The sequence below is a fragment of the Symphalangus syndactylus genome, chromosome 8, assembly GCF_028878055.3.
Source record: "Symphalangus syndactylus isolate Jambi chromosome 8, NHGRI_mSymSyn1-v2.1_pri, whole genome shotgun sequence".
Taxonomy (NCBI): Eukaryota; Metazoa; Chordata; class Mammalia; order Primates; family Hylobatidae; genus Symphalangus; species Symphalangus syndactylus.
Window position 1 is genome coordinate 134,078,639 of NC_072430.2, and position 12,555 is coordinate 134,091,193.

The window sequence follows — 12,555 nt, forward strand, 5'->3', positions numbered from 1 at the left end:
GGAGCAGCCTTAAGGTTAGAAAAGGCAAGGGGAGACAAGTTCTCCCCTAGAGCCTCCAGAAGGAAGACAGCCCTGCTGGTCCCTTGATTTGAGCCCAGTGAGGCCCATTTCGGACTTTTGCCTTCCGGAACTGTAACGTGATAGATCTGTGTTGTTTTAAGTCACTCAATTTGTGGTAATTTGTTACAGTGACAAGAGGAAATACAGATGGTCAGGGAAGGCCCCTTTGAACTGAGACCTGAATGAGAAGAAGGCAGCTATGCTAAGATCTGAAGGAAGAGAGCTCCAGGCATAGGGAACAGCATGGGTGAAGGTCCTAAAGGCAGGGATGACCTTGACCTGCTCAAGGAAGGGAAAGCAGGACACTGTGGCTACAGCAGAGGGAGCAAGGAGGAGAGGCAAGCAATGTGGCCTCCGAAGGCAGTGATCGAGTTAGTAGAAGCCCCTTTACTTCCTCGGGTGACTCAGCAGCCCTCCAGCACCATGTAGCTATGTGGGTCATGGTTCTCTGTGTACATCTGAGCTTTTCTGTTTAGATATACTGACTAGACTTTGAGATATCCAGGCATCCTCCTCTTGGTTTCTGGATACTTCAGAGGATCACAGATGCTCAGGGTTAGAAAGAGACCTCAGAGGCCGTGGTTCCCATGGCTCACGCAGGACTGGAGAGGCCTCTACAGCTTCCCTGCCCACCAAATGTACGAATTCTGTGTCCACTCCGGATCCTGGGATCCATTCCATTGATTCAGACCCCATCATCTAGACACAAGCTACTGGCTTCAGCTATGTGTCATCTGCAAACCTCATACACATGATTTCCTTTCCATGTACTCAGGTCATGGTTAGGAATATCCAGTGCTGGGACCTGGCAGAGTCTAATCTGTAATTAAATTTAGTTTTGATACCTTTGGCCCTATAGAGAAATATAAATGAGATCATCAAATGGAAGATGATAGAGTGAGTGAACAGAGTGTCCAGGTATGCACTGAGATGTGTAATGTACCCTATCACACCCAGCCACTCAGAATAGCCACTGTCCTGGGCTGTAGGCAGCATCTAAAAAGACAATTGCTGAAGGTTAATGCTCCCTGGGAGTAGCTCATAGCATAAGAGGTATAGTAGTATAGAAAAAATAAAAGAAAGATCAACCAGTATTTATTTAGTGTCTACTGAACAGCAGAAATCTGTACATTTGTCTCATGTAATCCTCACAGCAACCAGCATGGGAAGCCTTCCTATAATCAAGTAGAAAGACAAGGCTCCCAGAGGTAAATTTGTTTTTCCAGGTTACGTAGTTAGAATATGATGGAGCTTGAATTTGAAGTTGACTTTGATCCTTTTGTTATTCCATATTTTGCCTATATTATCATCACCAGAAGAAGTAAACTTTAGATTTTTTACAATGAAAGGATTTCACTTCAAAATTTCTTGATGATATCCTGTGTGTTCCTGACTTTTCATCTATACTCTCCTATATATTTATCTTCATGAATCCCATTTTAAAGTTATAAGTAGATATTACTCTGCCCTAAAGGCACAAAGTGTGTCAATTTGTCATACTAAACTTTAGAATGAAAACTGATCCCATTTTGTGGAAAAGTAAACTGAGGCTCAGCACAAGCAAATGCAGTCATAACGAGTGCCTCGGCCAGGATAAGAACCAAGGTCCTGCTGACCCAAGTCTGGAATCCTTTCCACCAGCAGATTCCACCAGACTGGACTTAACATCCTATAACTATAGTCTCTTAGAATTTTACCATTGAAATCCTTTTCAGTCCCTTGTCTCTCTCTTCAACAAGAAAGTAGTTCTCACCCATCTTTAGCAAGGAAAGTTAATTCTAAACCCATTCTGTATGAGAGCAATTGAGAATGCTAAGGGGGAGGCCTATAATAATTATACACTTCACACTTAGGCTGCATGAACCAAGAAGAAAGACAGTGAGTGAGCAGGTAAGAGGCTCAATCATATCCTCAGCCTCTTATCAAGTTGATCAAATTGATGTTGGAGAATGTGGTCAAGTTGGTCAAGTTGATGTCAGAGAATGTGGTCCACATTTGGACAAGAGAGTTTCCTAATACTGGTCACCCTCTACATTAGACAAACACTGAGAATGAGATGACCCTGTCCAGCCATAGGCAGCCAGAACCACCAGTGAGGGCCTGGTCTTGTGACATAGAAAGAAGGAGTAGAGACAGCAGACAGACCAGGCTGAGTGACACAGACAGACAGGCACGCAAGCAGGCAGGCAGGGCTGTGGGTACTGATTTGCATCCTTCCAAATTCACACAGAAGACAAGTTTTCTTTATCTGTCAAAAGGTGAGTGAGCAGGTGAGAGAGCGCGGAAGGGAGTTCTTATGCAACTTTCCCAGGAAAAGAAGCAACCTGGAATAGGGAGGAAACATTCATCCAACCAGCATGGTTAGCTTTCTTCTGCTATGAAAGATCAAATTGCCCCAGCTAATTTAAATAAGAAGACAATACCTTTCAAAATTGAATCTTTAACAGTTCCAAAACAATTGAAAACTCGATTGCAGTCAGGCACGGTGACTCACACCTGTAATCCCAGTACTTTGGGAGGCCAAGACAGGTGGATCATGAGGTCAAGAGATCGAGACCATCCTGGCCAACATAGTGAAACCCCTTCTCTACTAAAAATACAAAAATTAGCTGGGAGTGGTGGCACACACCTGTAATCCCAGCTACTCGGGAAGCTGAGGTAGGAGAATCACTTGAACCCAGGAGGCAGAGGTTGCAGTGAGCTGAGATCGTACCACTGCACTCCAGCCTGGACACAGCAAGACTCCGTCTCAAAAAATAAGAATAAAAAAATAAAATAAAATAAGAAAACTGAAGGGGTGGCTGGCAAAATGGCCGAATAGGAACAGCTCTGGTGTGTAGCTCCATCAAGATCAATGCATAAGGCAGCTGATTTCTGCATTTCCAACCGACGTACCTGGCTCATCTCACTGAGGCTGGTTAGACAGTGGGTACAGCCCATGGACAGGGAGCAGAAGTAGGGTGGGGTGTTGCCTCACCCAGGAAGCACAAGGGGTCAAGAAACTCCCTCCCATAGCCAAGGGAAGCCATGAGGGACTGTGCTGTGAGGAACAGTGCACTCCAGCTCAGATACTATGCTTTTCCCATGGTCTTCACAACCCACAGACCAGGAGATTCCCTCGGGTACCTATGCCACCAGGGCCGGGGGTTTCAAGCACAAAACTGGGCAGCCATTTGGGCAGACACCGAGCTAGCTGCAGGAGTACTTTTTTTTCATACCCCAGTGGCTCCTGGAACACCAGTGAGACAGAACTGTTCACTCCCCTGGAAAGGGGGCTGAAACCAGGGAGCCAAGTGGTCTAGCTCAGCAGATCCCACTCCCACGGAGCCCAGCAAACTAAGATCCACTGGCTTGAAATTCTCGCTACCAGCACAGCAGTCTGAAGTCCACCTGGGACACTGAAGCTTGGTGGGGGGAGGGGCGTCCACCATTACTGAGGCTTGAGTAGGTGTTTTTCCCCTCACAATGTAAACAAAGCTGCCAGGAAGTTCGGATTGGATGGAGTCCACCGCAGCACTGCAAAGCCACTATAACCAGACTGCCTCTCTAGATTCCTCCTCTCTGTGCAGGGCATCTCTGAAAGAAAAGCAGCAGCCTCAGTAAGGAGCTTACAGATAAAACTCCCATCACCCTGGGACAGAGCACCTGTGGGTGCAGCTTCAGCAGACTTAAATGTTCCTGCCTGCCAGCTCTGAAGAGAGCAGTGGATCTCCCAGCACAGCACTTGAGCTCTGTTAAGGGACAGGCTGCCTCCTCAAGTGGGTGCCTCCTGACAGAGAGACACCTCCCAGCAGGGGTCAACAGCCACCTCATATAGGAGAACTCCGGCTGGCATCTGGCAGGTGACCCTCTGGGAAGAAGCTTCCAGAGGAAGGAACAGGCAGACATCTTTGCTGTTCCACAGCCTCCACTGGTGATACCCAGGCAAATGGTCTGGACTGGACCTCCAGCAAACTCCAGCAAACCCACAGCAGAGGGGTCTGATTGTTAGAAGGAAAACTAACAAACAGAAAGGAATAGCATCAACATCAACAAAAAGGATGTCCACACAGAAACCCCATCCGAAGGTCACCAACATCAAAGACCAAAGGTAGATAAATCCACGAAGATGAGGAAAAACCAGCACAAAAAGGCTGAAAATTCCAAAAACCAGAATGCCTCTTCTCCTCCAAAGGATCACAACTTCTTACCAGTGAGGGAACAAAACTGGACAGAGAATGAGTTTGACGAATTGACAGAAGTAGGTTTCAGAAGGTGGGTAATAACAAACTCCTCTGAGCTAAAGGAGCATGTTCTAACCCAATGCAAGGAAGCTAAGAAACTTGAAAAAAGGTTAGATGAATTGCTAACTAGAATAACCAGTTTAGAGAAGAACATAAATGACCTGATGGAGCTGAAAAATACAGCAAGAGAATTTTGTGAAGCATACACAATTATCAACAGCCAAATAGATCAAGCAGAAGAAAGGATATAAGAGACTGAAGACCAACTTAATGAAATAAAGCATGAAGACAAGATTAGAGAAAAAAAGAATGAAAAGGAATGAACAACGCCTCCAAGAAATATGGGACTATGTGAAAAGATCAAACCTGTTTGATTGGTGTACCTGAAAGTGATGGGCAGAATGGAACCAAGTTGGAAAACACTTTTTAGGATATTATCAAGGAGAACTTCCCCAACCTAGCAAGACAGGCTGACATAATTCAGAAAATACAGAGAACACCACGAAGATACTCCTCGAGAAGAGCAACCCCAAGACATATAATCATCAGATTCACCAAGGTTGAAATGAAGGAAAAATGTTAAGGCAGCCAGAAAGAAAGATCGAGTTACCCACAAAAGGAAGCCCATCAGACTAACAGCGGATCTCTCTGCAGAAACCCTACAAGCCAGAAGAGAGTGGGGGCCAATATTCAACATTCTGAAAGAAAAGAATTTGCAACCCAGAATTTCATATCCGGCCAACCTAAGTTTCATAAGTGAAGGAGAAATAAAATACTTCACAGACAAGCAAATGCTGACAGATTTTGCTACCACCAGGCCTGCCTTACAAGAGCTCCTGAAGGAAGCACTAAATATGGAAAGGAAAAACCAGTACCAGCCACTGCAAAAACATACCAAATTGTAAAGACAATTGACACTATGAAAAAACTGCATCAACTAACAGGCAAAATAACCAGCTAGCATCATAATGACAGGAGCAAATTCAAACATAACATACTAACCTTAAATGTAAATGGGCTAAATGCCCCAGTTAAAAGACACACACTGGCAAATTGGATAGAGTCAAGACCCATCGGTGTGCTGTATCCAGGAGACCCATCTCACGTGCAAAGACACACATAGGCTCAAAATAAAGGGATGGAGGAATATTTGCCAAGCAAATGGAAAGCAAAAAACGGAGGGATTTCAATCCTAGTCTCTAATAAAACAGACTTTAAACCAACAAAGATCAAAAGAGACAAAGAAGGGCATTACATAATGGTGAAGGGATCAATGCAACAAGAAGAGCTAACTGTATTAAATATATATGCACCCAATAAAGGAGCACTCAGATTCATAAAGCAAGTTCTTAGAGACCTACAAAGAGAATTAGACTCCCACACAATAATAGTGGGAGACTTTAACACCCTACTGTCAATATTAGACAGATCCACGAGACAGAAGATTAACAAGAATATTCAGGACTTGAACTCAGCTCTGGACCAAGCAGACCTAATAGACATCTACAGAACTCTCCACTCCAAATCAACAGAATATACATTCTTCTCAGCACCACTTTGCACTTATTCTAAAATTGACCACATAAATGGAAGTAAAACACTCCTCAGCACATACAAAAGAATGGAAATCATAACAAACAGTCTCTCAGACCACAGCGCCATCAAATTAGAACTCAGGATTAAGAAACTCACTCAAAACTGCACAACTACATGGAAACCGAACAACCTGCTCCTGAATGACTACTGGGTAAATAATGAAATTAATGCAGAAATAAATAAGTTATTTGAAATCAATGAGAACAAAGACACAATGTACCAGAATCTCTGGGATACAGCTAAAGCAGTGTTTAGAGGGAAATTTATAGCACTAAATCCCCACAGGAGAAAGTAGGAAAGATCTAAAATCGATACCCTAACATCACAATTAAAAGAACTAGAGAAGCAAGAGCAAACAAATTCAAAAGCTAGCAGAAGACAAGAAATAACTAAGATCAGAGCAGAACTGAAGGAGAGAGAGACAAGAAAAACCCTTCAAAAAATCAAGGAATCCAGGAGCTGGTTTTTTGAAAAGATTTACAAAATAGATAGACCACTAGCCAGACTAATAAAGAAGAAAAGAGAGAAGAATCAAATAGACACAATAAAAATTGATGAAGCAGATATCACCACTGATCCGATAGAAATACAAACTACCATCAGAGAATACTATAAACACCTCTATGCAAATAAACTAGAAAATCTAGAAGAAACAGATAAATTCCTGGACACATACACCCTCCCAAGACTAAACCAGAAACAAGTTGAATCCCAGAATAGACCAATAACAAGTTCTGAAATTGAGGCAGTAATTAATAGCCTACCAACCAAAAAAAGCCCAGGACCAGGTGGATTCACAGCCAAATTTTATCAGAGGTACAAAGAGGAGCTGGTACCATTCCTTCTGAAACTATTCCAAACAACAGAAAAGAGAGACTCCTTCCTAACTCATTTTATGAGGCCAGCATCATCCTGATACCAAAACCTGGCAGAGATGCAACAAAAAAAGAAAATTTCAGGCCAATATCCCTGGTAAACATTGATGCAAAAATCCTCAATAAAATACTGGCACACCGAATCCAGTAGCACCTCAAAAAGCTTATCCACCACTGCACTCCAGTCTCGGCGACAGAGCGAGACCCCATCTAAAAAAAAAAAAAAAAAAAGCTCATCCACCACAATCAAGTTGGCTTCATCCCTAGGATGCAAGGGTTTGATATATGCAAATCAATAAACGTAATCCATCACATAAACACAACCAATGATAAAAACCACATGATTATCTCAATAGACACAGAAAAGGCCTCCAATAAAGTTTAACACCCCTTCATGCTAAAAACTCTCAATAAACTAGGTATTGACAGAACGTATCTCAAAATAATAAGAGCTATTTATGACAAACCCACAGCCAGTATCATACTGAATGGGCAAAAGCTAGAAGCATTCCTTTTGAAAACTGGAACAAGACAAGGATGCCTTCTCTCACCACTCCTATTCAACACAGTATTGGAAGTTCTGGCCAGGTCAATCAGGCAAGGGAAAGAAATAAAGGATATTCAAATAGGAAGAGAGGAAGTAAAATTGTCTCTGTTTGCAGATGACATGATTGTATATTTAGAAAACCCCATTGTCTCAGCTCAAAATGTCCTTAAGCTGATAAGCAACTTCAGCAAAGTCTCAGGATACAAAATCAATGTGCAAAAATCACAAACTTTCCTATACATCAATAATAGACAAACAGAGAGCCAAATCATAAGTGAACTCTCATTCACAATTGTGACAGAGAATAAAATACATAAGAATACAACTTACAAGGGATGTGAAGGACCTCTCAAGGAGAACTACAAACCACTGCTCAAGGAAATAAGAGAAGACACAAACAAATACAAAAAACATTTCATGCTCATGGATAGGAAGAATCAATATCATGAAAATGGCCATACTGCCCAAAGTAATTTATATGTTCAATGCTATCCCCACCAAGCTACCATTGACTTTCTTCACAGAATTAGAAAAAACTACTTTAAATTTCATATAGAACCAAAAAAAAGCCCATATAGTCAAGAAAACTCTAAGCAACAAGAACAAAGCTGGAGGCATCACAATACCTGACTTCAGACTATACTACAAGGCTACAGTAACCAAAACAGCATGGTGCTGGTACCAAAACAGATATATAGAGTAATGGAAAAGAACAGAGGCCTCAGAAATAATGCCACATATCTACAACAATCTGATCTTTGATAAACCTGATAAAAACAAGCATTGGTGAAAGGATTCCCTATGTAATAAATGGTGTTGGGAAAACTGGCTAGCCATATGCAGAAAACTGAAACTGGACCCCTTCCTTACACCTTATACAAAAATTAACTCAAGATGGATAAAAGACTTACACGTAAGACCTAAAACTATAAAAACCCTAGAAGAAAACCTAGGCAATACCATTCAGGACATAAGCATGGGCAAAGACTTCATGACTAAAACACCAAAAGCAATGGCAGCAAAAGCCAAAATTGACAAATGAGATCTAATTAAATAAACTAAGGAGCTTCTGGACAGCAAAAGAAACGATCATCATAGTGAACAGACAACCTACAGAATGGGAGAAAATTTTTGCAGTCTATCCATCTGAAAAAGGGCTAATATCCAGAATATACAAGGAACTTAAACAAATTTACAAGAAAAAAAAACAACCCCATCAAAAAGTGGGCAAAAGGTATGAACAGATACCTCTCAAAAGAAGACATTTATGCAGCCAACAAAAATATGAAAAAAAAGCTCATCATCACTGGGCATTAGAGAAATGCAAATCAAAACCACAATGAGATACCATCTCACGCCAGTTAGAATGGCAATTATTAAAAAGTCAGGAAACAACAGATGCTGGAGAGGATGTGGAGAAATAGGAACGCTTTTTTACTCTTGGTGGGAATGTAAATTAGTTCAACCATTGTGGAAGACAGTGTGGTGATTCCTCAAGGATCTAGAACCAGAAATACCATTTGACCCAGCAATCCCATTACTGGGTATATACCCAAAGGATTATAAATCATTCTACTATAAAGACACATGCACACGTATGTTTATTGCAGCATTGTTCACAACAGCAAAGACTTGGAACCAACCCGAATGCCCATCAATGATAGACTGGATTAAGAAAATGTGGCACATATACACCATGGAATACTATGCAGCCATAAAAATGGATGAATTCATGTCCTTAGCAGAGACATGGATGAAGCTGGAAACCATTATTCTCAGCAAACTAACACAGGAACAAAAAACCAAACACCACATGTTCTCACTCATAAGTGGGAGCTGAACAATGAGAACACATGGACACAGGGAGGGGAACATCACACACTGGGGCCTGTCAGGTGGTAGGAAGCTAGGGGAGGGATAGCATTAGGAGAAATATGTAATGTAGATGACAGGTTGATGGGTGCAGAAAACCACCATGGCAAGTGTATACCTATGTAACAAACCTGTGCGTTCTGCACATGTATCCCAGAACTTAAAGTATAATAGAAAGAAAAAGAAAGAGAGAGAGAGAGAGAAAGAAAGAAAGAAAGAAAGAAAGAAAGAAAGAAAGAAAGAAGAAAGAAAGAAAGAAAGAAAGAAAGAAAGAAAGAGAAAGAAAGAAAGAAAGAAAGAAAGAAAGAAAGAAAGAAAGAAAGAAAGAAAGAAAGAAAGAAAGAGGGAGGGAGGGAGGGAGGGAAGGAAGGAAGGAAGGAAGGAAGGAAGGAAGGAAGGAAGGAAGGAAGGAAGGAAGGGCAAGCAAGCTTGATTCCACGTTAGTTCTCATTTTTCACTTCAATCCTAGTAGCTACATTGTTTTAAGGTATAAAATCTTGATTAAGACATTTATCAAACTTCTATTAGTTCACCCTAAGAGATCACTCAGCTTTAAGCAGCCCAAAATGTTTTTCAGCTTTTCTTTTAAGCTTGTCTTCACTGAACTTTTCTCCAGGCAATAGATGGAACTTAATACATTTGAAGACACTTGAACACATAAATAAAAAGGTAATTTACATTCTGTGTGTGTGTGTGTGTGTGTGCGGTTTTTTTTTTTATTTTCAACACAAAGACTCTATTTTTTTTGATATGATTCTAATGCTTTTCTGTTCAGCACATTTTTGGCTGCATGAGTAGCAGTGAACTCTGGCTGACGTCTGAAAATTCTCATCCTAGGGAAAGGCTGGCTTCAGACTCAGGAAGGAGTGGGGGCAGCAGAATGCAGGGGGCAAACGTGCTAAACTGGGTATTGAGCACCAAAATGGGGCAAGTGTAGCTCCGGTTGTCCCTCTGGGACTCACTGCCTCATCTGCCAGTGACTCGGGGGCTTTCTGGTCACAGTCGGCATCTTCTTGATGAAGGAAAATGCTTAAGTAACAGCTATAAATGTTAAATAACAGTGGCTGAGCTGCAGAAATACTTACGGATCTCACAGTTTGCTCCCACCCAACCATGTGGGCAGTGGCAGGTATAACCATTGGGCTGGTCCAGGCAGCTCCCACCATGGTGGCAGGGGTTACTGTCACATTCATTTATGTCAATGTCGCACTCTTCACCTAGGGAGGTAAGAAAAAGCCGTGGTGAAACCGCTGCACCCATGGTTCCTGTCATTTTTCTGGCCAAAAAATAAAGATCCAAGGCTAGGGGTCATAACCTTTAGCAATAGAGCTCAACCTGCTGTTTGTATAAAGTGCAGAACTCTCAGAAAATTCCAGACAAGGGATCTTTTACTTCAGTAAAACTAAAAAGGAAAAAAATATATATATATAGCACTGGTAAAAAGAATCTTTCCTTTAGTCTGCCTAACTAGTTAACTAGCTTCATTTAGCTAGTTAAGTGACGTTGATTCCCATGTCTGAATAAATCTTTCCAGGTTGATCAGAAAAAGTGAAGTTGGGGTCTTGATTTTATTAAAGAAGTCTATTTTATTTTGGATTTCATCAGCTGAATCTCGTTATTTATTTTTCTGAAACTCCAGAAAGCTGAAAACTCACAGTTTATGATTATTCTGTAGCCAAGTATTTGAGTGTTTGAGAGTGGACATTTGACTCTTCTCTGGATAGTTCTAGGACATAGCTGTGCACCCAGCCTGAGCCAATTAGGAGGGGTTACTCCACTTTCCAAATCCCTGGATGTGATTCTGCTTGAAGCTGGGGGACCTGACGTGCTCAGGAAGAGCATCAGGCCCACCTAGGGAGAGAACTTGTGAAGTCTGGAGTTAGTCTAAATCTGACCTAATATTTTCTGAGAAATGGTGGCCCAAGGGAAGCTGTCTGTCATTCTCCCATAAGGAAGAATGTGATCTTCAGCTCCTGACCCTGGCTAGACCCAACTTTTCAGGACACCTTTGCGTGCTTCAGAGAGAACCTGATAGAAATTACAAACCAGGGTCCAGAGCCAATGTCACAGTGATTCAAACACCACCTTAGAACAAAGCCATCTTCAAGTGATTTTAAAGCCATCATTATGAGTCAATACAAAATGCATACACCTCTTAAATTTAAAGGCATCTCATTAAAGCTGAAGAGAAGAGGATATTTCAAATTGAGGCACTCCCTCTCTCAAAAGTTTGAAAACGAGAAAAAGAAATTTTCAAAATAAGCCCTCCTTTGCCTAGATAAATGCAGAAAGTGATGAGAAAACAAAACTCCTAGCATGGCTATGGTCATGGACTAAGGCATATGGACAAAATCAGATATTTTTGTCCATTTTCAAAAGCAATGTTTCAGTGTACACTCAAGTGATTACTTCTGGGCTCATTTAATTAGCATTAAATTGCTTTTCTATCTGCTATTGGTTTACCTCACATTTATAAAACCACTTTATGTCACTCAGGCCATTTTAGAGGAGGAATCTCACACTAATATATTCCATGTCTGTTTCATCTCACACTGTTTCTATACCTGGCATCTTACTATTTTATTTTTAAATAAAATCTGTTGAACAAAACATTTACAACTTCTAGATACTACTAGGTTGCTTATAATTCAGTAATATATACGTGAATTTGTTTCCTGCAACAAATATTGTCACATCAATAGAAAAAAACATGAAATTGATTGCCTATTTCAAAGGTTGTCTTTCCGTTAATGGGGCAACCACTCTTAGTAGAAATAGTCATAGATTAAACTTACAAATGGCATTACATGGTAGACTGGTTGAAGAGACATATAATCAAGAACATGCTGAGAAATGTTAAAAGGATGAAATCAAAGGCCTTAACCAGTATATATGTCAGTACTACTTTCCAACCATCTAGGAAGATAAGTATAATTGGAGATATTTACTAAACAATAGCTTTCTTTAGCTGGCAATCTGAACACTGCAAATTCTGAAATGAGATGCTCTGTTACCTTTACAAGAATAGCTACAGAAACAGCCCATATTTCCCTACTGCTATGGTCTGGCAAAACTCAAAAGCCTCACTCTGCTTCATGAAGTGCAATGTCAATGACATATGCTTTTCATTTCCTAAACTCTATGCAGTCTCAGGGCTATCAGTTCAGTCCATCCAGGCCTGCTCCAGTCCAGAGCTTCTTCAAAAAGGCAAATGCCACATTCAGGAGCCAGAGCAGACCCCATGCATGTATTAAATCTTGGATCACTAAGGAGCTCTAACACAGTCAGGAGAAGCCCAAGGTCCCTAGAATTGTCTGTTCTTGGGACCCACTAGATTGGATGGATTTGGTAAGAATGGAGATGGTGGGGAAAAAAATAGGAT

At 41.2% G+C, this 12,555-nt stretch overlaps 1 protein-coding gene across 2 annotated transcripts in view; it reads right to left on the bottom strand.

The window, feature by feature from the left end:
* The window catches only part of DNER (delta/notch like EGF repeat containing), a 357,090-nt gene that overhangs the window by 20,672 nt on the left and 323,863 nt on the right, over window positions 1–12,555 (bottom strand). For both annotated transcript variants that reach the window (XM_055290869.2, XM_055290868.2), the window contains one exon: window positions 10,259–10,390. In XM_055290869.2, coding sequence (XP_055146844.1) covers window positions 10,259–10,390 — 132 coding nt within the window. The remainder of the gene's footprint in view (window positions 1–10,258; window positions 10,391–12,555) is intronic.